This window comes from Lagopus leucura, unplaced genomic scaffold (genome assembly GCF_019238085.1).
Source record: "Lagopus leucura isolate 7727_CA_CO unplaced genomic scaffold, USGS_WTPT01 Super-Scaffold_100001, whole genome shotgun sequence".
In the NCBI taxonomy this organism is placed as follows: Eukaryota; Metazoa; Chordata; class Aves; order Galliformes; family Phasianidae; genus Lagopus; species Lagopus leucura.
This window is the reverse complement of record NW_024962262.1, coordinates 51,182,467-51,209,840: the sequence shown is the minus strand read 5'-3', so window position 1 is coordinate 51,209,840 and position 27,374 is coordinate 51,182,467. Positions and strand designations below refer to the sequence as shown.

Below are 27,374 nucleotides of genomic sequence, written 5' to 3'. Positions count from 1 at the left end.
TCTATACATGCAGCAAGTTATTACTGCGATGGCCATAGTATAAATGCATAGGCAAAGAAGCAGAGAAATTCACAAAAAAATTGTCGAGGAGAGGTCTTTACAGTTCTGTTACTTTGCTTTTGTTCAAAATACATCAGGTATTTGAAAAAGTCAACAGTTTCATAACCAACCTTGGACAAGCTAATCTTTGACTAGCACCGTCAGCCATGGCAGAAACTTTTCTGATAACTGTTGGTGTCACCAGCTTTCACCTCGGTCACCTCACTGCAGCCTCACACTTGCTTTGCTCAGCTCTTGCAAGGCTACAATAGAGAAATTAGAAATAATTACTTATAAAATCTCTTTAAACTGTGATAGCTTACTTGATGTTTAGCGTGCTCAAAATGGGTTTTTTGAACTTTCCCACACAAGTAACATACATGGGAATAAATACAGGCATTTTAAGAGCTCCTTGCTTTTTGCCTTTTAAGCAAACTAATGCACTCGTCATGTAAGGTTGCAAAAATTCCTGTATCAGTCTCCATTTTTAGACACTGTACAGACTTTCTTGGAAAGGGCTCTATGGAAATTTCTCACGTTTCCCGTTTATTTATTTATTTCAACTGTTGTCAATTTCTTTGCGCAGGTCACAGAAGCAGTCTGTAAGTAGAATTCAGCCAGAAGAGGCAAGCCGTGGTTGTGTAACACTTGACTTCCTGGGTCTCCACAAGTAGGAGAGATCATAGGACGGCTGGGATTAGAAAGGACCTCAACTCCCACCCAGCCCCAACCCCCAGCCGTTGGCAGAGCTGCCCCCCACCCCCCATACAATCGGCTGCCCGAGCCCGCCGCGGCCTGCTGGCCGTGCCCGGCTCCGGCCCCGCCCCGCCGCTCTTATAAGGCCGCCCCGCCGCCCGCCCCTAAGGTGCGCGGAGCGGGACGTCGGGTCGTTGTTTCTGCGGCCATGGTGCTAAGCCCGGTGCTGGGGAAGCTGGTCAGTAAGCGGGTGGTGCTCGCCAGCGCCTCGCCGCGCCGTCAGGAGATCCTCACTAATGTGGTGAGTGCTGCCGAGCCGCTGTCCTTCCCTCCCCTCGGCGCGGGAGGAGGCCCGGCCCGGCTGTCGGTAGCGCGGGGCGGGCGGAGGCCGGCGCTCCTGCGGCTGCTGTATGTCTTCTGTCCCTGGGGCGAGCGCTGTGGGCGGCCGCCTGCTTATGTGTGCGGCCCCGGGAGGTGCGCTGCGGCTGCGTCGGCCTGCTCGGCGTGCTTCTACTCTCAGAGCTCTCAGCTCGTTACACGTGCGTGCGTGAGTTAACGTGACCTTCTAGATTTCGATTCTGTTCCATCTTAGCACTTCTCTAGTTCAGCGTATTTAAGTGCTCTCAATTGATGAGCAGATTAAAGTACTCTGCTAAAAGGCAGCACTGTTACTTCTGGTTAGTTAAAGAAAAGCTTAGAAGACCTTGATGCTACCTGGAGTAATTAAAAGGGTCTATCTGTTGCCCTAAATTCGTGAGATGAGTTATTACTGTTGTGGGGAGGTAAAGTAGTTACCCTTTTTCTTGCAAAGCACTTCTGAAGTATAAAGGAAGCTTTAATCCTTCCAGAGCATTTGGTCTCTGGAGGCATGTGCAAGCTGGGACAGTAGGCTGGCAGTAACATGAATATTATACCTTACTAATGAGGTTGTACCTCAAGTATTGTGTTTGTTTTGGGGCCCTTTGCAACAAGAAATCCTGGATTTGGGATCCTGGAGTGTGCCCAGAGAAGGGCAGTGTATCTGTGATGGTCTGGAGCACAAGTCTTACGGGGAGTGGCTGAGGGAACTGAGATTCCTCAGTCTGGAGAAGAGGAGGCTCAGAGGAGACCTTATTGCTCTCTCCATCTACCTGAAGGGACATTTTAGTGAGATTGGGATCGGTCTCTTCTCCTGTGTAACTAGTGATAGGATGAGATGGAATGGCCTCAAGCTGCACCAGTGAAGATTCAGGTTGGGTGTTACGAAAATTCCTTTTCCAAAAGAATGGTGAGGTGCTGAAATGGGCTGCTCAGGGAGGTAGCTGAGTCACCATCTGTGGAGGTGTCCAAGAAATGTGTGGATGTGTCACTGAGGGACACGGTTAGTGGGCATGGTGGTGAGGGGTTGATGGTTGAACTAGGTGGTATTGGAGGTCTTTTCCAACATTTATGATTCTATGATTACGAAATGTGTAATGTAACCACGCAGGGTTCTTCATAGGAAAAGTCAGAACTTAAATGTAAAGAAAGTATATGGAGATTAAGAGAAGCATAGAGGTTCACATGTGCCATGTTGTTAGCAATGTAATGACAGTTGGGTGTAGTAAACTTATGTATGTCATCTGGAGATGGGAAGTAAGTACAATGTTTTTTATAAAACCATCTACTTATTTTCTACTTACGTTTTTAATAGTGTATAACTATGGGTGGTAAAGCTCATGTAAGAACATGCAGTACTGCTGCACAAGTACTGTGAATGGATTCAGTACAAACTCTACTTACAGGAATAGACTAGCCCCAGGGTACGTAAATTTGATACTGAAAAGAGCCCTATAATATTAGAAGCATATTTTTTCCCTCTTGTAAGTGTAAAGGTAGGATGTTTTAAAGTGGGTAGAGCAGAAACTGAATTCATCACTTACCTGATGTGTCTTGGAGCAACTTTTAATGTGATTACGCTTTCCGTATTGCTTTTCTTTCTTTGTTACAGGGCCTACGCTTTGAGGTAGTTCCATCCTGGTTTAAAGAGACACTTGAAAAGTCATCTTTTGCAGCCCCTTATGAATATGCCATTGAAACAGCAAAACAGAAAGCTCTTGAAGTAGCAAACAGAATGCATGTGGTAAGTGTGGAATGTGTGTGGTAGAGGGGGGGGGGGGGGGGGGGTATAAGAAAGGACAGACTCTTTAGTAGGGTCTGTTGGGATAGGACAAAGGGAAATAGTTTCAGACTAAAAGAGGGGAGATTCAGTCTGGATCTCAGTAAGAACTGAGATAAAGGTGGTAAAGCACTGGAACAGGTTGCCCAGGGAGGTGGTGGATGCCTCATCTCTGGAGAGGTTCAAAGTCAGGCTGGACCAGGCTCTGAGCAGCCTGAAGTAATGTAGGTTTTCCTGTTTATTGCGGAAGAGTTGGACGGATGACCTTTGAGGATCCCTTCCTACTCAAATGATTCTGTGATTCTAAGTTGCCTATTTCAGCAATGAGATTTTTTGTCTTCAAGTTTTGTGTTACAGTAACTTAATTTGCATGTACTTCTTAGGTAGTCTGTGAGTGCATCTTCCCCATTAAAAGGAAAATGGATGTTTTGTCACTTGTGATAGATAGCATACTGAAATTTACTCACCTAAGCACAAGAAGGCCTAATGCCTTCATATAAAGGTTTTGTCAGGTAGATGTATTTTGCATCTTTTGTCAGCAGTGCACCTGTTCTGTCTTGGGATGAATAATTGGAAGTTCCTTACAGCGTCAGGTTTGTGACTAGCTCTTATCCAGACAGTTGGTCACTCCAGGAATTTGTTGACTGTGAATCCCATGGCTTTGATGTAGCTAAAAAAAATAATTCAATTGAACAGTTGTGACAAGAGAACTCGGAATTCATAAGAATGAAGATGCTTGGAAAGCAGAAAAAGGAGACAATCTGCTGTTCTTCTGTAAAACACTGCAGAAGAAGGCTGACATGCTCTAAAAAGAGTGAGAATCTAACAGTTTCATGTCTGTTATTCTTAAATATTATAAAATCTGTTACCAAATATGCAGTGTTGGTTGGATTTCTGCCCTTGTCTGCAACTGCTGTGTTTGAGCACATCAAGCTGTTCTTTACCAGGACCCTTTCAAGAGTCTGGCTGATGAGATCCTGTGAAGTATATTGTAATAATGTTTTATTACAACTCTGAAAGAGGAGTGTACTCGTTCAGCCTATACTGATGTCAGAAAACACTGTAAACCAACAGTGTTGCCAGATGTTACCATTATTTAAAGCAAATATTGCATGATCTTCAGTGTAAATTGTTATCCAGGTTTCTATCAACTTTTTTTCAGAGAATGATGTGAAATTAGGAGAGTGTGTATCAAACCCATGTTTGCAAACTGGCCTTTCCTGGGGCTCCCAGTACAGGAAGGACATGGAGCTCTTGGATTGGGTCCAAAGGAAGGCCACAAAGATGATCAGAGGGCTGGAGCACCTCTCCTATGAAGAAATGAGGGAACTGGGCTTGTTTAGCTTGGAAAGGAGAAGGCTCCAGGGAGACCTCATTGTGGCTTTCCAATACTTGAAGGGAGCATATAAACAGGAGGGGGAACGGCTGTTTACCAGGTTGTGTAGTGATATGACAAGGGGGAATGGTTTTAAATTGAGACAGAGGAGCTTTAGGTCATACATTAGGAGGAGGTTTATCTCTCAGAGGGTGGTGATGCACTGGAACAGGTTGCCCAAGGAGGCTGTGGATGCCCCATCCCTGGAAGCATTCAAGGCCAGGTTGGATGTGGCTCTGGGCAGCCTGGTCTGGTGGTTGGCAACCCTGCACATAGCAGGGGGGTTGGAATGAGATGATGATTGTGGTCCTTTTCAGCCCAGGCCATTCTATAATTCATTTCAAAGCAGTATGCTGGTGATAGTGTTCATTCAGATTTCTAAATGCGTTTTGAAAAAAGAGGTTTTTTCTGGAGAACAATCTCCTCCCTATAAACTTTTTTGTTTAAGAGTCAGAGTTGGAGACAAATTTCCTCTCTTGTGTTAAATAGTAGCTATTAAGGGCTGTAAGGATTCTTTGTATGCCTATACTTCTCAGTTTCTTGAACTGTGCTGTATGTGTTCCCCTGAGGAAAAGAATTGTAGCTAAAGAGAAATCATTCAGAGATCTTGACTATAAAAGCTGGTTCTAGAGGGCTTCAGGTCTACATACCTGTCCCCACTGCATAGGGTGCTTGCTGTAAAGGAAATCTAAATGCCCTTTCAAGATCAAATTAAGCCTCTGGGAGTGCAGGCAGTCTTCTGGATGTATTTGTTCATCAGTAATGTATTTGGGTGAAGTTGTAACCTGAGATTAGTCTGCTCAACTCTCCTGTTTTATTCACTTTTGTGGTGTTATAGATGATTACTATTTTGTAAACAGTGCAAAAGGAGAAAGAGAGTCATGTTTTTCAGTTCCCTGTAAAGCCCTGCCTGTAAGTCTACCTGGTGAACTAATATTTTCTTGCCTTTTTTTTTTTTTTTAAAGTATTTTATCCTTTCTACTTTTTTTTGAAACATACATTCTTTCTTTATGCCTTTTCAGAAACACCTGAGAACACCTGATATTGTTATAGGAGCAGACACTATTGTGGTAAGAGGTCTTCTGAGCTTTAGCAATGTTTTAAACCATGACGTGTGTAGAAAATACAAGCATATTTAGGCTTAAAGTTGGAGTTGGAAAATGATTTTTCACTAACCAGTTGCACCTGAGGTGAGATGTGTTTTGATGTTTTGTACATGTATTACAAAGTTATTTCTTCCTAACAAGTCAATTTTTGCTGTCTTGAGTGCTCAAAGCCTCAGTACTGTTCTTCCAGAGACAATAGTGTCTGTATCTGTTTCTTGCTCTGCTCAGTAGTCTCATTTTGAAGATGTGGCTGAAAACTTATTTTAAGTCATTATTTTGAATCCTCAGTTTCAGACAACTAAGAACACAGCACAGTATCTCCATCTTTCTGTTTCAGACTGTGGATAAGCAGATCTTGGAGAAACCAGTTGATAAGCAAGATGCATATAGGATGTTATCAAGGTTTGTAATTCTACATAAAATTCAAAATGTGTACATTTGAGTTCTTTTAATGGGAGCTGTATAAATGTTTATTGAGAAATCTCTGGCTGTATTTTTTTTCTGATGATTTTAAATATCATAAGCCCGTTTTGTCTCTGAAAATTGGGTGTGTTTTTCTCTTAGTCAAAGCTGCTTGTTCTTGCTCTTTCACTGCAGGGTGATGGGGACTTAACAAACCATTTTGTTTTCATTTTAATTTCTGGAGTGAATTATTGCAGGACTTTCTGTATGCTTCAGTTAATACTGCAGGGGAAGACAGGGAGAGAACAGGGGCAAAGAACAGAAGTAGTTTGAGGCTTGAATTTTAAAGAAGATAATTGCATGTATGAGAGAGTGATGCATGCTCATTGACACCTACATTGAACTCCTAGTACCGTGTTTCCTTTCAAGAGAAATGAACGTCTTCAGTTTAAGTTTACTATTGGATAAGCATTTGTCTAATTTGCTTCTCAGTAAGTAAGATCTAATACAGTCAGTAGTGAAATTGACTGGCTGAATGATTCAAGCTGGAAGGAACCTCTGGTAGGTCATTTTCTCCAGCCCATCTATTCAAGTAGGGTTGCATTGTGAAATAAGAAAATGTGTTAGTGTCTCAAACTGAAGCTACACTTGCAGTTTTGCTCCAACCCAGATTCTGCTTTATGGGTTTATAGTTTAATTGAGGAAATTGTTTTTTTTGTTTTTTTTTTTTTCTTCCATCGTTGCTCTCAGTGGATAGGCTGTCAGGCTTTTAAGCTTCTGCTTTTTTTTTTTTTTCCTCCTGAAGGATATTTTTCTTTTCAAATTTAATGGGGTTTTTTCTTCATTATTTTTAAAGAAACACTAACTGAATAACATAAATAAAACTAATAACATTATTTTTCAAGGATGAGATGTGATGAGTCTGCTAGTCAGTCTTGTGTTGTATGGGAAGGGAAAAAGAGGGTGCAGTACTTGATTCAGCAGTTTATAATGCAACTGAGGAGTCTGCTAGACAGAATACAAGGAGTTTGCCTGGGTCTGCAGTTTAGGTGAAGGTCTAACCTTGAGTCTGTTGGGTTTCTTTAAGTCTGTTTTAGATTACTTTTTTGCACTGGTGAGTTAAACTGAATTTTTAATCCTTTGGGGCATGTTGCTAATTTAATAGTAGTAGGGCTTTCTGTTTTGGTTCTTTACTGCATAACAGTGGCATATGTTGCTAGTAGGAGATTCTTGGAAAAGTCTGCCCAGAGACTTCTTACTACTGTTTTTGCTTAAAATGATACCAAGTTTTTCTTATAAAGAAAGTCCCATTACATACTGATGTTAATTGTGTTCTGAATGAATTGGAAAATGTTTAGGCAAGATATGTCCTCATATCCAAAGTATCAGATTAAGAATTTTTTATTCGAGGTTTCATTCTGCAATTAATCACACTGACTTCAGTGTGCGGTGTTAAGGGTGAGATGCTTCTGGCCACATCACATGGTAGCCTGGCTAATCTCTTCAAAAATCTAACTTTCATGATACTTAGGATAGTTTAATTGCTTCTATATTCCACAAACTTGATGCCTTTACAATTATTCAGCCACAGAGTGGCACTCTGGAGCCACTAGAAGAGTGGCTACCACTTCAGGCTTTCAGTGCTAGAGGCCTGCTCAGTGACCTAACTGCTTATTGGTGGTTTTCAGTGAAGGTAGCTGTAATGGTAGCATAAATGTTGACTGGCTTTTTCTTACGCATTTCAAATAGTTGCTGCTTCTGTATGGTGAATAGTCTGGCACCGCTAATTGCTTTCTCAAATTGTGAATGTTGGTGTTAGTGGGATTTTAGAGTCTTGCCATAAATCTTAATTTTTTTTTTTGTTGTGTTTTATTAATATCTTTTCACCTATATTGAACTAAGAATGTATTTGCTTATGACACTTACATCATGTTGGTGTTTTTATATGATCTGTTTCGGGATGTGGCAATATAATCATGAAGAATGCTTTTGCTTGTGACAGGTTTTATAACTGTTGCTTAATACATGATTTTCCCTGACAGGTTGAGTGGGAAGGAGCACAGCGTTTTCACAGGAGTGGTTATTATACACTGCAGCAGTAAAGGTACCTCAGTTTAGTTTGTTTTCTTTTTACTCAGTGTTTTTATGAGCAATTATTTGCATAAAGACTTCGACTTTCTCTTATATAGTCTGAATTGGTGTCTAACTCAGTGTGGGAATTACCTAATATTTAAACTAAAAGCTTGTCACAAAAGCTACCCATTTTACTGCATTCAGTTGTCATCGTCCTCTATGACAAAATACAAGCCTATAAAAATGTTCTGAGATCTATGGGACAAACTAAAAGATCAGTGTAAACTGGAGGAAATACTGTAACTGAAATTCAGACATAGCAACTGTAGGGAGCCATGTATCTGTATTTATCACATAACTTTTTCAGTGAATGATTGTTTTTTGAGCACTCTAATGTCAAAATTTGAGTGTTTAAAGGATTTCCTCTGATCGTTAATGTCAGTACTTCATTAGAGGAACTTGCATCAAAATCCTTTCTCTGAAATTTCAATGAATATGGTTTTATGTAGATAAATTCATTATAGCTTTGTTTTTATTGGAATGGTTGTTCTTAAGTCTTGTAGCAGAAATAAGGTCAGTGATCCAATAATCTTATTGATGTTTGTAGAGTAGAAACAGTAACAGCTGAAAAAGAAAATGTTTCCAAGTGGTCTGTGAGCAATCTAGGAAGAATAACGCCTTGTCTTGTTTAAGAGAAAAATCAAGTTGCATATACTGTCAGTAGCGATGCTGATGACAGCTTGTCTCATCTGGAGTTTAGAAGTTGAAGCCATGGTATATTCAGATGAATATAAACATCTGAAGTCAGCGTATTCATCAAGTGATTCAGTAGAAGAGGTGTTCAGGTTTTTTGTTTTGCTTTTTTTAGAATTCACTTTTGTTTTAGTTGATAATTATAATGTGTTGCTAAGTTTTGCATTTATGTTCCAGACAGAATTTTCATCAACACGTAGCATAGGAGGACTGGTTACTAACATTTTTCTTTAATTTCACCTGAATCGTGATGTTCTTTCAATGCTAACACCACTTGCAGTTAGTGCACTGCGGATCTTCCTTTCACCTCCTGGCGAATTTCAACTGCTGCCAGAATACAGACTAATTTGCACAGCAGTAGGAGGAGATGTGGAAGTCAGTCTTGTAGGAAAGAGTCAACTAATAACATGTAATGTGCTAGTGCATGCTCATTCTTAGAAGGCTGCTTTCTTTTGAATATATTTTGGTGCAGCCTTGCTCTGTAATCTTACTAGGTTCAGTGTACCCATGCATTATACTGTTGGAGCCCACACCCAGATATGCAGTGCTTCATAGCACACTTCGCATGTCTTACAATTACTTCTAGAAAAAGAAGGCTGAAATATCTCTTATTTATTGAGAGAGATGAAAGATCACACTGCAGATGGCACTGCTGGATGTCTGCAGTACAGATGCAGCTGCACACTCAGGCATATATATAATAGCTATAATTTTAACCATGTTGTGTTACGGATTGTTTGTTGACACTCCTAAGTTAGAAGGATGTTTGCAACCTTTGTATTTGTTGCTGGATGTATATACTAGCAATTAGTTTTGCTAACTTGAGTATATTGTACACAGGGAGAGCAAGCTGTTAGCTTACGGAGGGGAACACAGTGGTAGAAGCTCTCTCAGCTTTCAGCTTTTACTGATGTGATGAGTATGTGCAAGGGGAAATAACAAAAGAGATCATTGTCCCTCAAAACTTTTATTAGCTACTTCATGATTTATATAACTTTTTCTAAGCAAAATTCATATTCATAGGAGGTGTAAATAAACTGTTGCTCTCTAAACTGTCATTTTGATGTTACAATTTCTGTTTCTAATGAGATTTCCTCTCTGTAGATAATCAGCTAGAAACAGAAATCACTGATTTCTATGAAGAGACTAAAGTAAAATTTTCAGACCTTTCAGAAGAGCTCTTATGGGAGTACATTCATAGTGGAGAGCCCATGTAAGTAAGACTCTAAGGCTATCTAACAGTACTTCAGAATAGATCTTGGGTTATATTACTAGCATGCAGCATAAAATATTTTGCCCTGGAAATTTTGTAATAAGAAGTCTTTTGGTATTTGTATTCTGTTGTTCCACCATTGCCACCTACACAGATATTTTTTTTAAACTATTACAATTCAAGTAAATTTTTTTTTTTTTTTTTTAATGAAGACTTTGTCTTGTGTAATTTCTTAGAATTAAATAATTGCATGAGAAATTAAGAAATTGACTAATTTTTCTGCTGTTGTGCATCCTTCTTATCAAGAAAATAAGCAGCATGTAGTATTTTAAAGTTTGGTCATTGGGGACACAGACTAATTCTAAAAGTATATAGCTGAGTTAAAATATGGACAAGGAAGGAAGGAAGAGCACTATCTCAAAGTGGACTGTGTGCCCAACATCTTTCTGATGGCTGCAGAAATATGGCTGTTCACTTTAATTTTTTTTTTTTCCCCCCCCCTCTCCTTTCTTCAACCAAGCATTTTTATTTTCTGACTGGAAGATATCTTCCTATTACTTCTGTACTTCTGTAGAAATAAGGCTGGTCTACGTTAATTCTAACTAGGTTGTGATCCTCTAATGAGTTGATTTGGTTTCTGTTAGACTCTTTGAGCCAGTATTTTATTCTGTATGTTCCAAAAATTTAGAACTTGCTTTCATCAAATCTACACTAAACTGTCAGCTGTCTTGTAGCCGTGTTCTTTTGAAAGCAGTTTGTAATTCTGTACAGTCTGGAGTTAATAGATCTGAGACTGACTGACCTTTGGTTTCAAAGGTTGCTTACTTAGGCTTTCAAGTTCAGATGTTAGTCAGTGTACCTCTACCTACCTTGTTCCGTAGGCGTGAGCAGTGAAAATGTTGGTTTGCTGCATACATAACATTACGCAATGAAATTTACATAATTAACTTAAAGGCAGATTAAATTCCCAAGGTTACTTGCTGTGAAATACATGTGTGTACTAGTGCCATGATGTTAGAGCACCTTGTTGCATACAGCTCTACTTACATTTCCAAAAACCTGCGTAGAAATTAGGTAGGACTGAGTGAGATAGCACTGGATTTTGTAGTTGAATAGGACTTTGAAAAAGAGCAACTTCTTTTCCCTGATCTTCCTTTTAGATATTATTCTGACTGAGAGCTGCAAGACACATGCTATGGTTGTTTGAGACATCCCCTTAAGTTTGAGCTCCTTTTCAAGCTGATGTATGCCTAAAGACCCTTCAGCCTCTAGTGGAATAGGGGTAGGGGTCAAAATGTAACTGGGTGACTGAGTGGCAGTGTTGGTCTCAGGAATGCTTGCTGTTACTATCCTTGCCAGACAGGCCATGGACGAAGCTGGGTGACCTATGGCAGTGCAGTTTGAATGCAGTCAGGTGATATACTTACACGTAGGTGACTGTGTCACTTGGACTGGCAGAAACTTAATGATCTTAGGCTTAATCCTTATACTTAGTTATGACTTATAAATGGCAGCTTTGTGCTTAACTAGAATCCATCTCCAACTTGAGTAGACTAGTCTTTATTCCAGTCTCTGCAGTACTAGTGATTACATGTTTTGTGCAACCTTTACTGTCAAACACATTCTCAACATTAATTGATAGGTCTCAGCTTTCATTTTCTCTCCCCCAGGGACAAGGCTGGTGGATATGGAATCCAGGCCCTTGGTGGAATGTTAGTTGAGTATGTCCATGGAGACTTCTTGAATGTGGTGGGATTTCCTCTGAATCACTTCTGCAAAAAGCTAGCAGAGTTGTACTATCCACCCCTTAAACATACCATACAGCATACAAAGCATGACTCTATCCCTTCTGTGGATACTTTTGAGAGCCTAAGTGATGGAGAAAGTGACTCCTCAAGTTTCAAGGAACATAAACGTGCTAGCAAGTTGGACAGTCCCTCAGGAGTTATTTGTAACTCTGAAAACAGCTCTGGTGTCAGAACTGGTTCTGGGGTACCTTTGGAAAATCAGAATGGAGTATCAGACAGTGCAGCAAAAGTTCCACCTAAAATTCTAGACCTGATGGATGGTTTTAGAGCTTCAAAGGTAAGGAGGGGAGAAAAGTAAAACTAATTACTTTGACTGACACAGTTGCTTTGTTGGAGGTAATTTGAAATGCTTGAGATGGAATAATAGTACAAAAGAACCACTGTGCAGAGAATCTAAGATAGCTGAAACTTTTGACACAATACAGATGTATTTTTTTCGTATTAATTCTATCTACTCTATGAAACTTTAACAGCAGAGATAGTTAAAAAAATCTTCCTTTTAATTTAAAAGTGAAGAAGTCCACAGGACTGTTTTATTTTTTTCCTTTTGCCCTTGCATGTGGGGTCTTGGGTATAAATGGTTAAACTGTGCTTCTAGGATGTCTGGAAACAGTACCTATCTGCTTTCTTCCCATATGTTCCTTTTGTCATGTTGTCTAATTAAATGCAACTTATGGAAGATTGATTTATCTTTCATTAGCTACATCAATGATTCTGTCTCTGGTGCATGTTGTAATTAGAATGCTCCAAAATAACAGTAATTTCAGAAATGTATCATGCAAAAATGCATTCCATAGTGAAAGTAGAATGTTGTTGGGAAACTTCAAAAGGCTTTTAAATATAAATGTATCACTGAGGTCTTTTGTACTGAGTGCAATCAAATAGGAAAATAATCTTTTATCAACACTACTAGGAAGGCTTTTTATGTGGTTTAATTACCAAGCTTATTTTAAATATGTGCATGCTTGTCATAGTTTTTTTTTTTTCTGTTTTTTCCCCTTTTGAACTTGTAATGCTTAGTTTTAGAATTATGGGGGAGATCTTAAATTTTTATTTCCTGTTAAGGAAGTAGTTTTTTTTTTTTTTATACCCTTTTCATGTTCCAGTTGTTTATAGTATATTGCCTGGAGATTATCAGCTGGAGACACATCTATGTAACGCAGGCTACAAACTGAAGGTCACATGCTGTGAGGATCATGTGTGGAGCAGCCAAGTGTAATGGGAAATGAATAACTGGGTGTTTTAAGTGCTACCAAGTTTTCTACTCAGAGCTCCTCTGTAGTGAACAAGGTGAAGGAGAAATTGAACACTAGTCATTCTGAATAGATTACTGGTATCGAGTTGGTGATGTTTCAGGAAGAGATAAAAAAACTGCTCAAGTGACAGTGAAATGACAAACCTAAATGCAATTAAAAATAGCAGAGGAAGATACACAAGACAGTGAACAGTGGTTCAAACAGCAGAAAGTCACAGTTAAGCCTGTGAATTGGTGGCTACTCTTATTGTAGTTCTGGGCAATGCAGTTAAGTTATGATAATTAATAAAATCAGATGTTCTTGTATAGCTGGACAATAGCAGTAGGTTGTTTCAACAGTATAGCAAAGGCTGAGGGTAGGTTTGTCAAGTAAGATGTATCCACAGAGAGCAAGTTTGAAGTACTTGAATGGATGAGATAATGCTTAGCACACCTTCAAGTGCAAGATGTGGAGAATTACCAGCATTCTGTAATGGCACATTATGTTTGCTGATTGTTGTGATCTGATGGCAAATTCAGTTCTGTGCAATGAAAGTTGATGGCCACTGTAAATAGAAGCAGGAGCTTTCGTTTTCTAATAATCAGTGTAAAATCAGCACGGAATGCTGAAGTTTCGTGTTGAGCTATTGGGGATTTCTTTTCCTGAGGCCTGAAGATATTTGTATAATGCATGACTCATTGTGGATTACTTCTGTGGATTGACAAGTTTTACCACCTCTCTTTGTACTTCAAGAATATGGATAAGAGCACAAAAGCATTTAGCTTCATAAAAGCTTCCAAGGTCTGTTTCATTTTGTTTCCTGAGTGTTGTTGCTTCATAAAGCAGGCTGAAATCTCCTGCAGAGGAAGGAGGCATTGCCACCTACTTTAGTATGAACAGTTGCTGTTGCAGAACAGGAGATCAGGTTTGACCCTAATGCTAATCCAGTTCTCCAACATGTTCTGAAATTGTGTATTCTGATCTTTACTTGCTGTTGGGATATTTGTTTGCATTGTTTGTGAGCTTGGCATTACAGAATTGTAGAATGATTTATAGTCTTAATTTTTTTGAATCTCTTCATTTCTGTAACTTCCAGGTCACATTAATTAGTTCAAAAGTTGGGCAGATCTTGAAAGTCAAATGGTTGTAGTATAGATGCACTTGGATCAATACTGTGGAAGCCTGGATTCTAATAAATCCCAACTGTATGTTCTTATTAGAACAAACAACAGAGGAAATGATAGAAAGGATGAAGATAATAAAACGTTTACACGCTAACATACCTTTCTCTAAGTTATTTTTTTTATTAAATCCTTTGTATTGTATCCTTTCTTCTTGGCTGACTGATTTTTCAAGTATATCACAGTTGGCTGCAGTTGCAGTGAAGTGTCTCTGTGATTGCTGTATGTTCTTCCACTGTGCTCTACATGAATACCATTGTTTTAGGAATTTTAACATGCTTCTGAGCACTGAAACTGCAGTGTTTTATTTTCTTTGTGTTCCATGTGTGTCTTACTAAAGTGTGCATGTGGTAGAGTTGTACTTTGAAGTCTTATTCCTTTTTTTGGCCATAGTTTTTACTTCACGAAGACCAATCTTTCTATAACTGAAGCTGCTATGTTGCCTTAGTGGAACTTTACAGTTCCTTGCATTTTACGTAAATCAAATTTAAATTGATCTCTTAGGCATTGGTTCACATGTTTAAATATATTTGGCTTAATGGAACATGCATATTGCTAGGTATATGCTAAATATCTGAATAAAGAGGTGCTCTTAATACAAACTCTGTAGGCTGCATGCCAGTATATTTTGAGTTCCCTTCTCTCTCATACACCTCTGTCCCAGTTAATGTTACTTAGCAAAGCTATTAGAACACTTAGAGGGGGAAAAAAACCTGTTATAACAGTTCTTAGGAGTTGTTATTATGTTGCACTTAAATAACAGTAATTATGTAGACTAATACTTCTGGAATGTCTGTGGCAAAAGTGTAGGTCCTTTGTTTCTTGGCTGCAGTCTTTCAAATGCAAGTTTTGTGGATTTTTTTTTTTTTTCTTTCCTACATGTAGGCTCTGTTTGTAGCCTCTAAGCTGAAGGTGTTTGATTGTCTGAAAAAGAAAAGTCCTCTAAAGGCTGCAGATATTGCAGATGAGGTTGGAACTTCTGTGCATGGAACTGAAAGACTCCTTGATGCCTGTGCTGCTCTTGGGTTGCTGGAGAAAACACCACAAGGTGACTTTTTCCCATCCCTCCCATATTGTCAGTAACTTGGATTTGAGGTGGGGAGATTGTTGGGTTTTTTGTGTTCATCATTAATAGCTGGAATTGTTCTGTTTGGGAGCAGGAATTATTTAATGAACACACTAGGTCTCCGTTGAGGAAACCTTAGATTGATGTTGTGTTCAGAGAGCAAAAGCAATCATCTCCAAATTCTAGTAACTTTCATGGGCAAGTCCCAGGGAGCAGCATAAAAGTTCAGATATACCATCTAAATAAGGACCAAGCCCATTCTCCTCTGCAGCTGTGCAGAGTCACAAACTTGAGTGGAGAATTGCAGAATTTATGAGGAGGGCTCTGGAATTTAAGCACCAGCTTAAATGCTAGTACACCTAACTTGCACAGTACTTGGAAGTGTATGTAGGTGACAGTCAGCAATAGGATTAAATTTTCCAATCTGCACTATATAAATTTTCATATGTATCATTTACTTTGTAATACTTGAGAAGCTGAAATGCCAAGAAAAAGAAATAAAGGATGCTTTCAACACTGTTAAAGGACAATGTGAAGGAGAAAGCACTAAAGTGGAATGTACTGGAGAATGCTTGAATTTAAGGGAAGAAGAGGCATCATTTAAAACAGAAAAAATGCAGTCAAGAATGACAAACTTCTAATGGTCTTCCTTGAATATCAGATGCATAGTTAAAATTCTCTGGATTATAAATAAACAATGAAAATGTTCTTTGCATCCTTCAGCACCTACATTCATTTTAAAAAGAACGTCCTAAAGTGATTTTCATTCTCGAAGAATAAGGAGGCCTTTAGAAGTATTTCATAGAAATCTTTTTACAGTAAAACACCTTGTGATGCCCAAATCAGGATTTGGTGGCTCTTTAATGGCATTACAAGGTAATATGCCTTCAAATGTTAGCTGATGTCTATAAAGTGGTGGAACAAAACTGGTTACAATTGTGCTCTTCCCTTAAGGTTATAGTAATACAGATTCAGCAAATACTTATCTGGCATCTGATGGTGAATACTCGCTTCATGGCTACATTATCCACTCTAATGACCATCTTTGGCCTCTCTTTACACACCTGGAGTCTGCTGTTAAAGAGGGAAGCAGGCAGAACCATCGAGCCTTTGGAAAGAAAACGGAGGATTTATTTAATGTAATGTAAATTTTTTTTCTTTTTTCAAGACTCGTTAGCCCAGAACTTATCTAGAGGGAAGTAGAAACCGAGCTGTTGAAGAATGTTCACAAATCTCAAATGCTAGAAATGCAGTATAACTTGCTAGTTGTAGATTTCTGTTCCCTTCAATTTTAACAGTGTAGTCTTAAGGCTCTAGAAATTGTGGAGCAATCACAGAATAGTCTAGAAAACTTCAGTGCTGATAAAACTCAGACGGAAGTTCTGCCCATCCAGTTAACATGTCCTAGAACGACCTCTCAGTGTGTTTAATTAACTACTGTATGGCCTTTCTATTATACCAGGCATACATTAAATATGTATTTCTTCAATTCCACTCAATTTGGCTTGTTACTGATGTGCATCCAGTGTAACCTGTTGTGCCTGTACATTTGAAGTTGTTTTTGAAGTATCATTCTGTTAATGCAGGGGATGAATGATCCAGTCTACACAGGTCACAATGAAAGTAATGCCTCCTATTTATTTCTGTGGAAACCACAACAGATACAAAGGGCACAATAACACTATTTGATAGAGCAAATTCTCAGCTAAAAAAACAGTATTTTTAAACAGTCACCACCTTTAGCTATAAACTTTTGCTGGTGATGAACATAAGCCTGTATGCTGCACTCATAAGTCTGTGTGGCCATCTAGAATGCTGCTTGTCTTTCACATCAATTTTACCACTGCTGAAATGCACCACCCACTGCCTCACTGTGCTCAAATCCACAGTTTGGTCTCCATAAACATTCAGCAAGTGTCCATGTTGCCATTGGTGTCAAGATGCCATTTTGTCAGACTGCCCATCTGCTGACATCTGTCATGTGGCAACAACTGTTAACAGAATATTGACAGAAAAGTTCAACCTCTGCTACCATACTACTATCATCCACCTCTGATGTTATAGGCCAACCAAATAAAATAAGGGGTGTTACTTTTGGTGCAGCCTTTGTTCTATCTAAGTTTGTAGTTTTATGTATACTTCAAGCTGGCAAATGTTGCCATTAATAATTATAATCCTTGCCTTAATCTGTTTCCATCTCTGCAGCATTCCTTTCCTAATACTAGCCCAGGTGAGTCTCTTCAAACTGGGGTATCACTTAAGGTGATTCCTAACTCAGTAGTTCTAAACCTTGTAAAGCAGACTGGAGGCATAAATATTTGTGCCTGTTTAAGAAGAGTGTGGAGGAGATTTATATAAGGATTTAATCTTTAACTGCAGTACTTCAGGCTACATCTTGAGGTTCTTGATTTGTATTTAACTTCTAAGTGTTGAGGAAGCCAGTTTTCTAAAGAAAAATGTCTATACTCTTCCTGTGTAGTTAATGAATGAAGTAACAGCCTTTAAAGATTCTATGAAGTCCTTTTAGCCTAACATTGTGTCTATATTACTGATGGACAGAAGCTCCTTTAGGAATCCTTTAGAGACTGCTTTAAAAGGAACTTGGATTCTTTAAAATAACTGCTGTAGAAGTAATTCACACAGATTTAACCTACTTTAGTGTAGGTGAACTACTTTGTGTTAATCCGAATTATTGACATGAGTTTTACTAGATGATGCTGGGCAGTAGTCACTACTAGTTCAGACCTGCACTTTCTACAGTACAGTACGTATCCAAGCAGGATAGGCACTTTGTGGTACTATACATACCATAGCCTGTAGATATTCTACTTAATGATAGCTTTAAAGCAGTGTATAACCAGTGAGATTAGTATGGAAGTGAGATGTGCTTTATGCATCACTTAGAAGCCTGAGGCACAAGGCTCTAGTTCTTCATAATTTCTTAACTAATCTAAGACAAGCAGTATGATCTTTAACATTGCTGTTTTAAAATTATAGCCCAATATTCTCATGTGATAGGAAAACAATTAAAATAAATGCCAGAATTGCATGAAATCAGTTTGAGTATATCAAGAGGAAGGATCATAGATGAAAATGCAGTCTGTTTGTCTGCTTTAAAGACATACTGCTGTGGTGCAAATTCCTTAATGTGTATCTAAGGCATAGAATTGCATTAAAAACACTCCAGATTACCTCCTCTTCCTGCTATGCTACCTCAGTAGCAATCATGTAGACAGATACAATTTAATAACCCTTAGGCTAACCAAGACCAAGCTAAGTGTGTGTTCTTTGAGACATACTACAAAAGATATCTAGATGACAGTTAAAGGGTGCAAAAATGTGTTCATCACTACACTGAAGCAATTGTAACAAGCAAAGAGCTTGGATGAGCAACCAGGCAATGATAGTTTGATCTATTTTTAATTTCGAGAGTTCTCGTTAATATATTAGTGCACCAACTGCCTTGATTGAATGTAACTTTAGTTACAGTAATAAAATCTGTTTACGTTACTGTTTTTTTTTTTTAATTTCTTTTTCATTTTTAGGACTATTATCAGAGCCAGGAAGTGAAGCAGCGTTTTATGGCTGCCATGCACAGCATTGCCCACCTTACAGCAAGAGACGTGGCTACAGCATTTGATCTTTCAGAGTTTAAGACTGCTTGCGATTTAGGAGGTATGGTCTGTAGTTGAGCCTGTGTGCAAATTTAAGGGAGAAAGCTTGCTTTCAGATTCATATTTTACCACTTACGTGGGAAAATGTGCGTGTTTTCAGTTGGGTAAAATTAGCTACTGTTAATTTTTTGGTATTGTAATGTCACAATGAAGGGACTTACTGCAGTTAACTAAAAGCAAAGTTATTTAAATGGTAGATGAATGACTTCATGGTACTTGAACAATTTGAAGTGAATATGTGAGTTACGTAGTGATGCACAGCTCAACACAGAAAACAAAGTTTGTGGCTTTGCTGGTAGAATCTTCCAGTGCTGGTATGTCAGCCTTGAAACCACTGCTACAAGAAACATTTTGGACTCTCTTAGAATGGGCTGAGTACTCCTGTGGTTATGGTGTTTTTACCAATTAATATCTCAGATGACCACCAAAATGTTGAAGACCAATGATGGATGTGAAGAAACTCATTGTTAGTGTTGTTTTTTTTTTTTGTTTGCTTTTGTTTTTTATTTTACCCTGTGCTTAGTGTGGCAAAAATAAAATATTCAGGGAGAGTGTCTTGTGCAAGAAGGAAGCATCACTTAAGGTCTGAGGTATTGGATAGCATTTCAGAGTAATTAATAAAATACTGATGGCTACCTTTCTCACTTGTGCAGAGACTTTAAGAGCTCATCCATATTCACTGTCCTGGAGACTATCTGTCAAATTTCTGCTCTTGGTGCTCTGTGTATAGTAAATAATTTGTGGATAAAGAACACAAACTACAAGTCCATTCATGTTCCAGAAACAAACAAACAAACAAAAAAAAATCCCAAGCAAGAATAAAACAGCAAATACAAAAAAAAAAAAAAAAAAAAAAAAAAAAAAAAACAACCCTGAAGTAGTGCTATCAAAGGCCATACTAACAAATCTATGATAGAGTAGGGAATAATAACTATACTGGCCAAACTTTGAGGCATTGTTCTATCCATTGGAAGGTGCTCTTTATCAAATTAACTGTGGATGTTAGTACTGAAATATTAACTATTCGCCACCTCTACTTCTGACTTGATGTTTATGTCCTCTTAATGTTACATACAGACTTATCCTTAAAAATTTATGCAGATGGTGGGAGAGAAGATTTTGAGTTTCTCTAAACTTCCAACAGGTTGTACTGGAGCTCTGGCTCATGAATTAATACGAATATATCCAAATATGAAGGTCACAGTGTTTGACCTTCCAGAAGTCATTGCAAACAGCTCTTGCTTCCAACCGTCAGAACAATGCACAGCTCCAGTGACATTTGTATCAGGTAAGCGTAACATTGCCATTTATTTTGTATCTATTATCCTCCAGCAGAGGGCGGTCTCTTTTGCTGCAGAAAGTGGTGTGCTGCCTTGCTCCAACCGCAAATCTGACCTGATACAATGCAGCATTGGCTCACCCATGCTAAACAGAGGCACTGTACTTCTCAAGCCTGTAGGAACAGAACCATCAGTAGTTGGAGAGTGGCAGTAAATGAAGTGTGAATGGAAGTAGAGGCTTCTTGTATGTCTGTGTCTTTGGCTTTTCTTATTTAGGTAAGATCAATATGGTTATTACAAAAGACTTCAATCTCCTCTTGCTTTAGGCTTTCTCTCCATTTCTACATATAACAGAATTCCTACTTTTGATCTGCTCTGCTCTTACACTGATTTGTAGCTAAGGAAAGAATAGTGTATCAGTACTCCTCTTCAGGCTTCTTACTTTACCTCTGCTGAAACTTCTAGTTTCATCTTAATATTTTTATTTCCTGCTGTAGAACTATACTAACTAAAATGAAAAATACTAATTCTGCCTTTCAACAGGTGACTTTTTCACTGATGACCTTCCAGAAGCAGATCTTTACATACTTTCACGTGTTCTTCATGACTGGCCTGATGAAAAGATTCATGTACTGTTAAACAAAATATCAACTGTTTGCAGACCAGGTAGGTTTTTAATCTCTTATGATTACAGGTGCATATTAATGCACAGTCATAATCATAAGTTCATCTTACAAAATGCATATTCTTGTTCGATCATAGCAGCCTTTGCTTATATGCTTATGCTTGCATTATAGTAATGCCTCAAAAAAAAATCCAAATCTACTCATGGAATGACTTGAAATAAATCCTTACTGTAGTTGCAGATTTTTACAAGGAACTTCATCTCCTTTATCTCTACTACATTCAACCTTTTTTGAAAAGACTATCATCAAATTACTGAAGCATGCTCTTCTACCTGTACATACAAGCAAGCCAATTAAAGATGCTGCAAGTTAATCAAGGACAGGCAGTTGTTGCATGTCACTAGTGTCTAGAGTAGTGGAGTTCAGAACTACTATATGATGGGATTGCTTGAAAAATATGTAGCGTTGTGTTTTCAACTATGTTTTGATAGTATAAAAGATCAAAGGGGAAGCCCTTTAAACAAAAAGCAATGGAAAAGCCTTCCTGCTTTACTCAACTGATTCCTTAATCCAAGAGGATTAACAGTAGCTATGAAGTTTGTTTCATAGGAGAACATTCAAAACAAGATCTAGGCTTGATCTTGTTGCACAGAATCGTATGGGTAGGAAGGGACATCTGGATATCGAGTCTAGTCCCATTGCTAAAGAAGGTTCCCTACATGTAGGTCACACAGAGGTGTCCAGATGGGTTTTGAATATCTTTAGAGAGAGAGGCTCTAGAACCTCTCTGGGCAGCTTGTTTATAAACTACAAAAGAAAACTGGATGGCTGTCTTTCCTTATTTGAAGACAGGGATATGACAGGAAAGAGTTGCTTGGTTCAAGTGGTAACAAGACAGTTTAAAAATCATGTTCAGGAAGTGGTCTAAACTTCACTGAAGTAGAAACAGTACTCAAAGCTCCACCTTTCCCCTAACAACTAATAGTTTTTTCCAGGAAGAAATGATTGAAAGTAAACTTTAGTTACTGATTACCCCTGAAGCCCATTAAAACACTGTTTTGATGGGGGACCTATATGTAAATGTCCCTGAACAAAACACTAAAAATGTCAAGCTAGAAATACTACTGAAGTGCTTCTGGTTGTTCTGGAAATGCAGGAAGTGCCTTGCTAGTGGCAGAAACTGTGCTTGATGAGCAGAAGACACACCCTCCTAGAGTTGTACTGCAGTCTCTGAGTATGACTGAAGGCAAACAGAGAAGTGGCTCAGAATATAAGCAACTGCTGGAGAAATATGGATTCACAAATACGCAAATTAAGATCACAGGCAACTTACTAGATACTGTTTTGTGCTTCAAGAAGAGTCAGTCATCTCGGCATGCACAGAAATAGCATGAGATGCTGAATTGTTTTAATGTGTGCAATGTACCTATCATCAGCCAACATTTTCAGTTTAGGACCATTTTGACCCTTTATATGAAACATGGATGTTGTAAGCATTGAATAAAAGGTTAAACTCAATCCTGTACAAGCTTTAGTCTTTGGGATTGTAGTCATTGTCTTTGCTTTTCTATGGGACTTTACTGGGAAGCACTTCAAGGATGCCATTTTATGCTTTTTTTTTTAAATTTGCTCCAAAGAAAGGCAACCAAGTTCTAATTGAGTTTCTGTAGTAGTTGTAATGTCATAGGAACTTCAGTAGCTTCTAATTTCCAGGCACAGTATATACTCACACAGACTCCGCTTGAGTTGTTTCTATTGGTTCCTGTCAATTTGTTCTTTTTTGAATATTATTTTTGTATTGTTAAATGGCTATTTATACTTTGCCTCATTTGAGATGAATTTTAGGTTTTATACAGCTTTTCAAAGGTCTATGAGTAAAAATTTCTTTGTTCCAGCTTTTAATTAAAGAAATATGTTCTCCACCCTCTCAAATACTTTGTCTCTAATGTCACAACTTTTAATCGTTTTCTTTCTGATACTATAGTCATATTTACTATTTCTATTTCAAATGTCCTTTGTAGTAGAAGCATTCCTAGAGATTAAAGTTGTACTTTCAAACTAGCTTTCTCTTCTATCAGTTATTACTTTCTTGCCTGTCACATTTCTGAAGCAATAATCCTGATGAGCCAACCTCAGCAAATAGTTTGAGCAAGGTCAGGAGTTGTATCTGCCTGCTAGATTCAGTCTTGTTATTTAATCAAAGTTACTTTGCTCTTTGAACTCTTGAGTAAAGCAAATGTACTACAGTGATTCATTCAGCTCATCTAAGAGACATATAGTACAGAGTATTTCTGCTGTAGAAAACTAGGGGAATGCCAGATTTCTTCCAGACAGGGGTATGTAAATCTTAGCAGACGCTTTTTATATCATGAAATTTTGCTGATTTCATCTGTATAGATGTTTGGAGATAGGAGATGTCAAACTACTGAATGTATTTGAAGCAAGTTTATTTTCTGTAATGATACAAAGTTTGCCATTATGCTTAAAGGGTTTATATTTTAAAAGACTTATTCCAGCAATTCATTTTTGTTTCAGTTATTCATCAAGTTTATGCTATACATCAGGCTGTTAGAAGATGTTTGAGTCAGAGCACAGCACTCTTAAAGCTGGCACATTTATTACTGTCAGACTTAAATTTGTACCTCTAAGCACTGTGTACTTAATGGCTATAAAACTTGACTAGTACATGTGGCTACCACATCATCTCAGTGTACACTGTTATTTTAATGCAGCATTTTATACAGAATGAGACTTAGTTCCTTGAGTGTGGTGACTGTGGTAATATACTAACGCAGCTCTATGTTCTTTGTTTCTGTTTTGTGAAATCAGTTTTAAGATACGAATGTGAAATAACCATTTATTTAAAAACAAAACAAAATCAAAAACAACTTGTAATAAATTACTGCAGTGCGATGTGGCTAGAGGGTTCAGGATCATTTTGCTAGCTACCCTTGTCTGCCTTACAAAGGAGGCTAATACAAGCTCTACAGGAATCTGCTTCACTGAACAGTGGGTGTCCCCAGTCTATGCTCCTGGATGATCCCAAACAGAATAGGCTGCTCTGTTTTAGAAACTGTACTTTTTTTTTTTCCTCTCAAAGAGCAAGCTGCATTTTTTATCTTCCCAAGTGGCTTGCATTATTCAAACCCTCAAATTTGACTGAAGTTGTGAGATTGTGGAGAGATTGACCAAAATCATGAATCTAGACAGAGAGAATTCAGGAGTAGCAGTTCTAAAAGTATTTAGGAGGAGGTGCCTGTGAAACTGTAATAAACTTGGGCAAGTCCAGTGGAAGCAACCAGGATGGCCCAGGTGCCACAGTATGTGGCTTGCAGCTTTGATAGAAATGTGCTTCAGTCTGGTGGTTTTAGGAGAATCCTGCCTTTCACTGCCAAAGAAACGAGTACCAAAAAGACAGAGCCAGGCTCTTTCCTATGATGCACAGTCATGGAATGAGGGATGATGGACACAACTGGGAGACCATGACTGGATAACAAGCTGGAGAAAAATCATTCATTAAGTATTGGAGCAGATTGTCCAGGGAGGTTGTGGGATCTCTGTCGTTATATGTCTCAAGATCTGAGGATAAAGCTCTGAGGAAGCTGATGTGATTGTAGAGCTGCTGCTCTTCAAGCAGGAAGGCAGAACAGAATTTGCCTGTCATCCATTTCAACTCAAGCTATTCTATATTTGATATATTCCATTAATGTGAGAAATGGTAAATTCATCATTTCTCACTGATGTTCAAAAATTTTTTTTCTGGAAAAGGCTGGTATTGTTTCTGACTGGACAGGGTGGATTTAATGGTGTTACACTGAAAAGATTTCCTGAGCAGTGGGGTTAACAGGGGAATTTGGGCATAAGAATGAAGACACAAAGAATGTAGGGATGAGTTTTAGAATGCAAGTGATTTTCTGCCAATAAACCTTATAGGTTTTTTTGCTTCTCATTGGGAAGTGACATTCAGCTATGCCTTCTTGAGGGTGCTGTCTTATCCACATTCTGTGTTAACAAATAGTTCAGATGAAATCTGGTACACAGTAAATTTTTTTTTTTTTTAAGTGGAGGATCATGGGGATTTAAAGAATAATAGATGAATGAGGAGAAATTCAGAATTTGCTCACTGAGCAGTGAGGTAAGCAAGAATCCTTGAGGAGGATAGAAGGTGTAAGTTTGTAAAAGGAAAACAAAAAAAACTTGATTGACTGTCACAGTTCAGTCACTTATATTAAAATATTGACCACTTTACAGCTGTTAACCAGTATTTGTGGCTGGAAAATAAAAGGGACAGTATTGTAACTGAGCCATCCAGCATAAAATCTTTGGAAGAGGTATTGAGTGGCTGAGCCCCTTTGTGTAAGCGCTCAGTTAAATTCGGAATCTGTTAGCTGTCTACAGGATAGTGAAATTATTTCATGTGTTTAAAAAATAATTTTAAAAAATTGGGGGGACTGGCAATTTTTCTGCATCTTTTGGCTGGAAGTTATGTGTTTGCTAAACACTTATAATACAGATTAAATGATGTTCTAATTTAGAAGAACCTATTCTGAACCATCAATTTTTATCTAGAAAATCATGCCAAATTTCCTTCATCAAAACATATTTCCTGAAATGGTTGGAAGTCAACACTGTTTCTATTCCTCGTGAAGAAATTTCAATTATGTTAGTAAATTTCCATCAATTGTAGAGGTATGTTTCCACCGTGGTAATTTAGCTTACTGTGCCTGACACTTGAAGGTGTTCTTCCCAGACTGGTTGTTCTCTCCAGGTATGTTTTTTCAGATTATCCTGACGCTGTCTGTGAAAGAAAACTGCCTTTTTTTCTTTTTTTGGCTTGTTTGGTTTGCTTTTTACGAAAGTTGTAATGGATATGTTTGATAGCTAGCTGAAATACATCTGTATTAAAGTATTCGGAAATTAGGAAGATCATATGGGTGAGAGAGAATGTAGGTTCAGGTTCACCTCAGATATACCTGGCAAATCCTTTTTCTTTGTGTAGCACCTGTTCATCACAGGATACATGGCTTGAGGTTGCATTTACTGAGGTTAATAATGATATGGTGATGAAGCAGGGTATTTATTAATAAGCTTTCAGAAGGACTTTTATGACACCTGATAGTAACACAGAGGTCTCAGCTAGCAATATTATCCTCAAGTCTTAATCTTTTCTCTAAGAAGCTGCAGTCTTGTTGTAGAATCACTGAATATTCTGAGTTGGAAGTGAGCTATGAAGCTCTTCAAGTCCAACTTCTGGCTATGCACAGGACCACCCAGTATTCAATCCCTGTGTTTGAGAGTGGTGTCCAGACACTCCCTGAGCTCCAGCACTGGGGCAGTGCCCACAGCCCTGTGCATCCCGTTCCCCTGCCCTGTGGTGCAGCCCCTTTCCCTGACCCCCAGCTGCCCTCCCCTGACAGCTCCATGCCGTTCCCTCGGGCCCTGTCGCTGTCACACAGAGCAGAGCTCAGCGCTGCCCCTCCGCTCCCTATGAGGAGCTACAGCTGCCATCAGGCCTCCCCTCAGCTCCTCTGCTCTGTGCTGAGCACAACGAGGGGCCTCAGCTTTCCCTCTAATGCCTTGCCCTCCACATCCCTTACTGTCTTTGTAGCCCTCCTTTGGATGCCTTCTGATAGTTTTATGTCCTTGTATTGTGATGCTCACTACCTGCGTTGAGGTGTGGTTATGTTTAATTGTGTTCTTCATTGTTTGCTAAATGTCTGAGATGTACTGGTTGGAATGACAAAGGGGCTGTCTTCAGGGTCAGTACAAAACGCTAATCTTGTGCAGCACTTAATAGTAAGATCACTGCAGCCATTTTGATCTGAGTTGGTGGTCCTTACCTCTACTGTGCAAAGAGAAACTACTACCACATAAAATGCTAGTCTCAGAGACAAGTAAGTAAAATAGCGCATGTTTTGTCAGCAGAGCCCTCATTCATGTCTTCCCTGTCCCATTCATGGGTCCGAAGATGGAAGAAGAAGATGTGTGTGAACAAATTATTCGAGTTCTGCCCTCAACCCTTGATCGCTCCCACCAGAAATATATAAAAACAAACAAACAAAAAACCTGGCTGCTTTGTGGCTTCTGTAATGCTTGCCATCCACTGTTTGTCCCCTTGGTGTAATTTAGCAGAAATTGTCTGGTTGATAGTGGGTTAGTACTGTTGTATGCGTTTGTTTTTGAATTAGGCTGTGGCATTTTGCTGGCTGAAATGGTATTGGATGATGAGAAGAAGAACAGGAGCACAGCTTTGCTTCAGTCTTTGAACATGCTTGTGCAGACAGAGGGAAAGGAAAGAAGTGGCTCTGAATATCGAGGCTTACTGGAACAGCATGGATTCTCTAAAGTCAAAATCAAACTGACAGGAAACTTGTTAGATGTTGTTCTCTGCATTAAGGTATAGGAAAAAAATATTTAGTCATAGAATCTGGATTATATTTGATGTTTTGTAATTATACAAATGTATTCTGTTTCCCAATAATGTAAACAATAAATGTTTTGTTTTTTGAAGTTGCATTTAAAAAGGGGAAGCAATTGATTGCATTTATTTTGAACTTGAGAAGCTTTCAATGTTCAAAATAACAGTTCTTCTGGCATGATTTGATGGCAATGAAATTGTAGTCACACAACACAATACAAATCAGAAATGTGCTGTTAGCAGCTCCACACATTGACATTGCTGAGAAATCAGTTTTTCCATAGTGGATGCA

At 38.6% G+C, this 27,374-nt stretch overlaps 1 protein-coding gene across 4 annotated transcripts; it reads left to right on the top strand.

Moving 5' to 3' along the window:
• Positions 1–898: 898 nt before the first annotated feature.
• Positions 899–27,188, top strand: ASMTL (acetylserotonin O-methyltransferase like). 4 transcript variants are annotated; one of them, XM_042867156.1, is made up of 13 exons: positions 899–1,036; positions 2,705–2,836; positions 5,270–5,317; positions 5,691–5,755; positions 7,798–7,859; positions 9,686–9,794; positions 11,465–11,879; positions 14,904–15,066; positions 16,039–16,223; positions 18,630–18,759; positions 19,903–20,046; positions 20,582–20,704; positions 26,853–27,188. In XM_042867156.1, the coding sequence occupies exons 1-13, from the start codon at positions 944–946 to the stop codon at positions 27,065–27,067; spliced, it is 1,884 nt and encodes a 627-aa protein (XP_042723090.1). In that variant the 5' UTR covers positions 899–943; the 3' UTR covers positions 27,068–27,188. The 4 variants fall into 4 exon arrangements, with proteins under 4 accessions (XP_042723090.1, XP_042723092.1, XP_042723091.1 ...); XM_042867158.1 differs by lacking the exon at positions 26,853–27,188 and adding an exon at positions 26,590–26,732; XM_042867157.1 differs by lacking the exon at positions 26,853–27,188 and adding an exon at positions 26,587–26,732.
• The last annotated feature ends 186 nt before the right edge of the window (positions 27,189–27,374 follow it).

Bases quoted from the DNA above. Each gene is read 5' to 3' on its own strand.
- ASMTL (XM_042867155.1), top strand. From the start codon at position 944: ATGGTGCTAAGCCCGGTGCTGGGGAAGCTGGTCAGTAAGCGGGTGGTG. The intron at 1,037-2,704 runs GTGAGTGCTGCC...TCTTTGTTACAG, and splicing joins AGGAGATCCTCACTAATGTG to GGCCTACGCTTTGAGGTAGT. The intron at 11,880-14,903 runs GTAAGGAGGGGA...TCCTACATGTAG, and splicing joins ATGGTTTTAGAGCTTCAAAG to GCTCTGTTTGTAGCCTCTAA.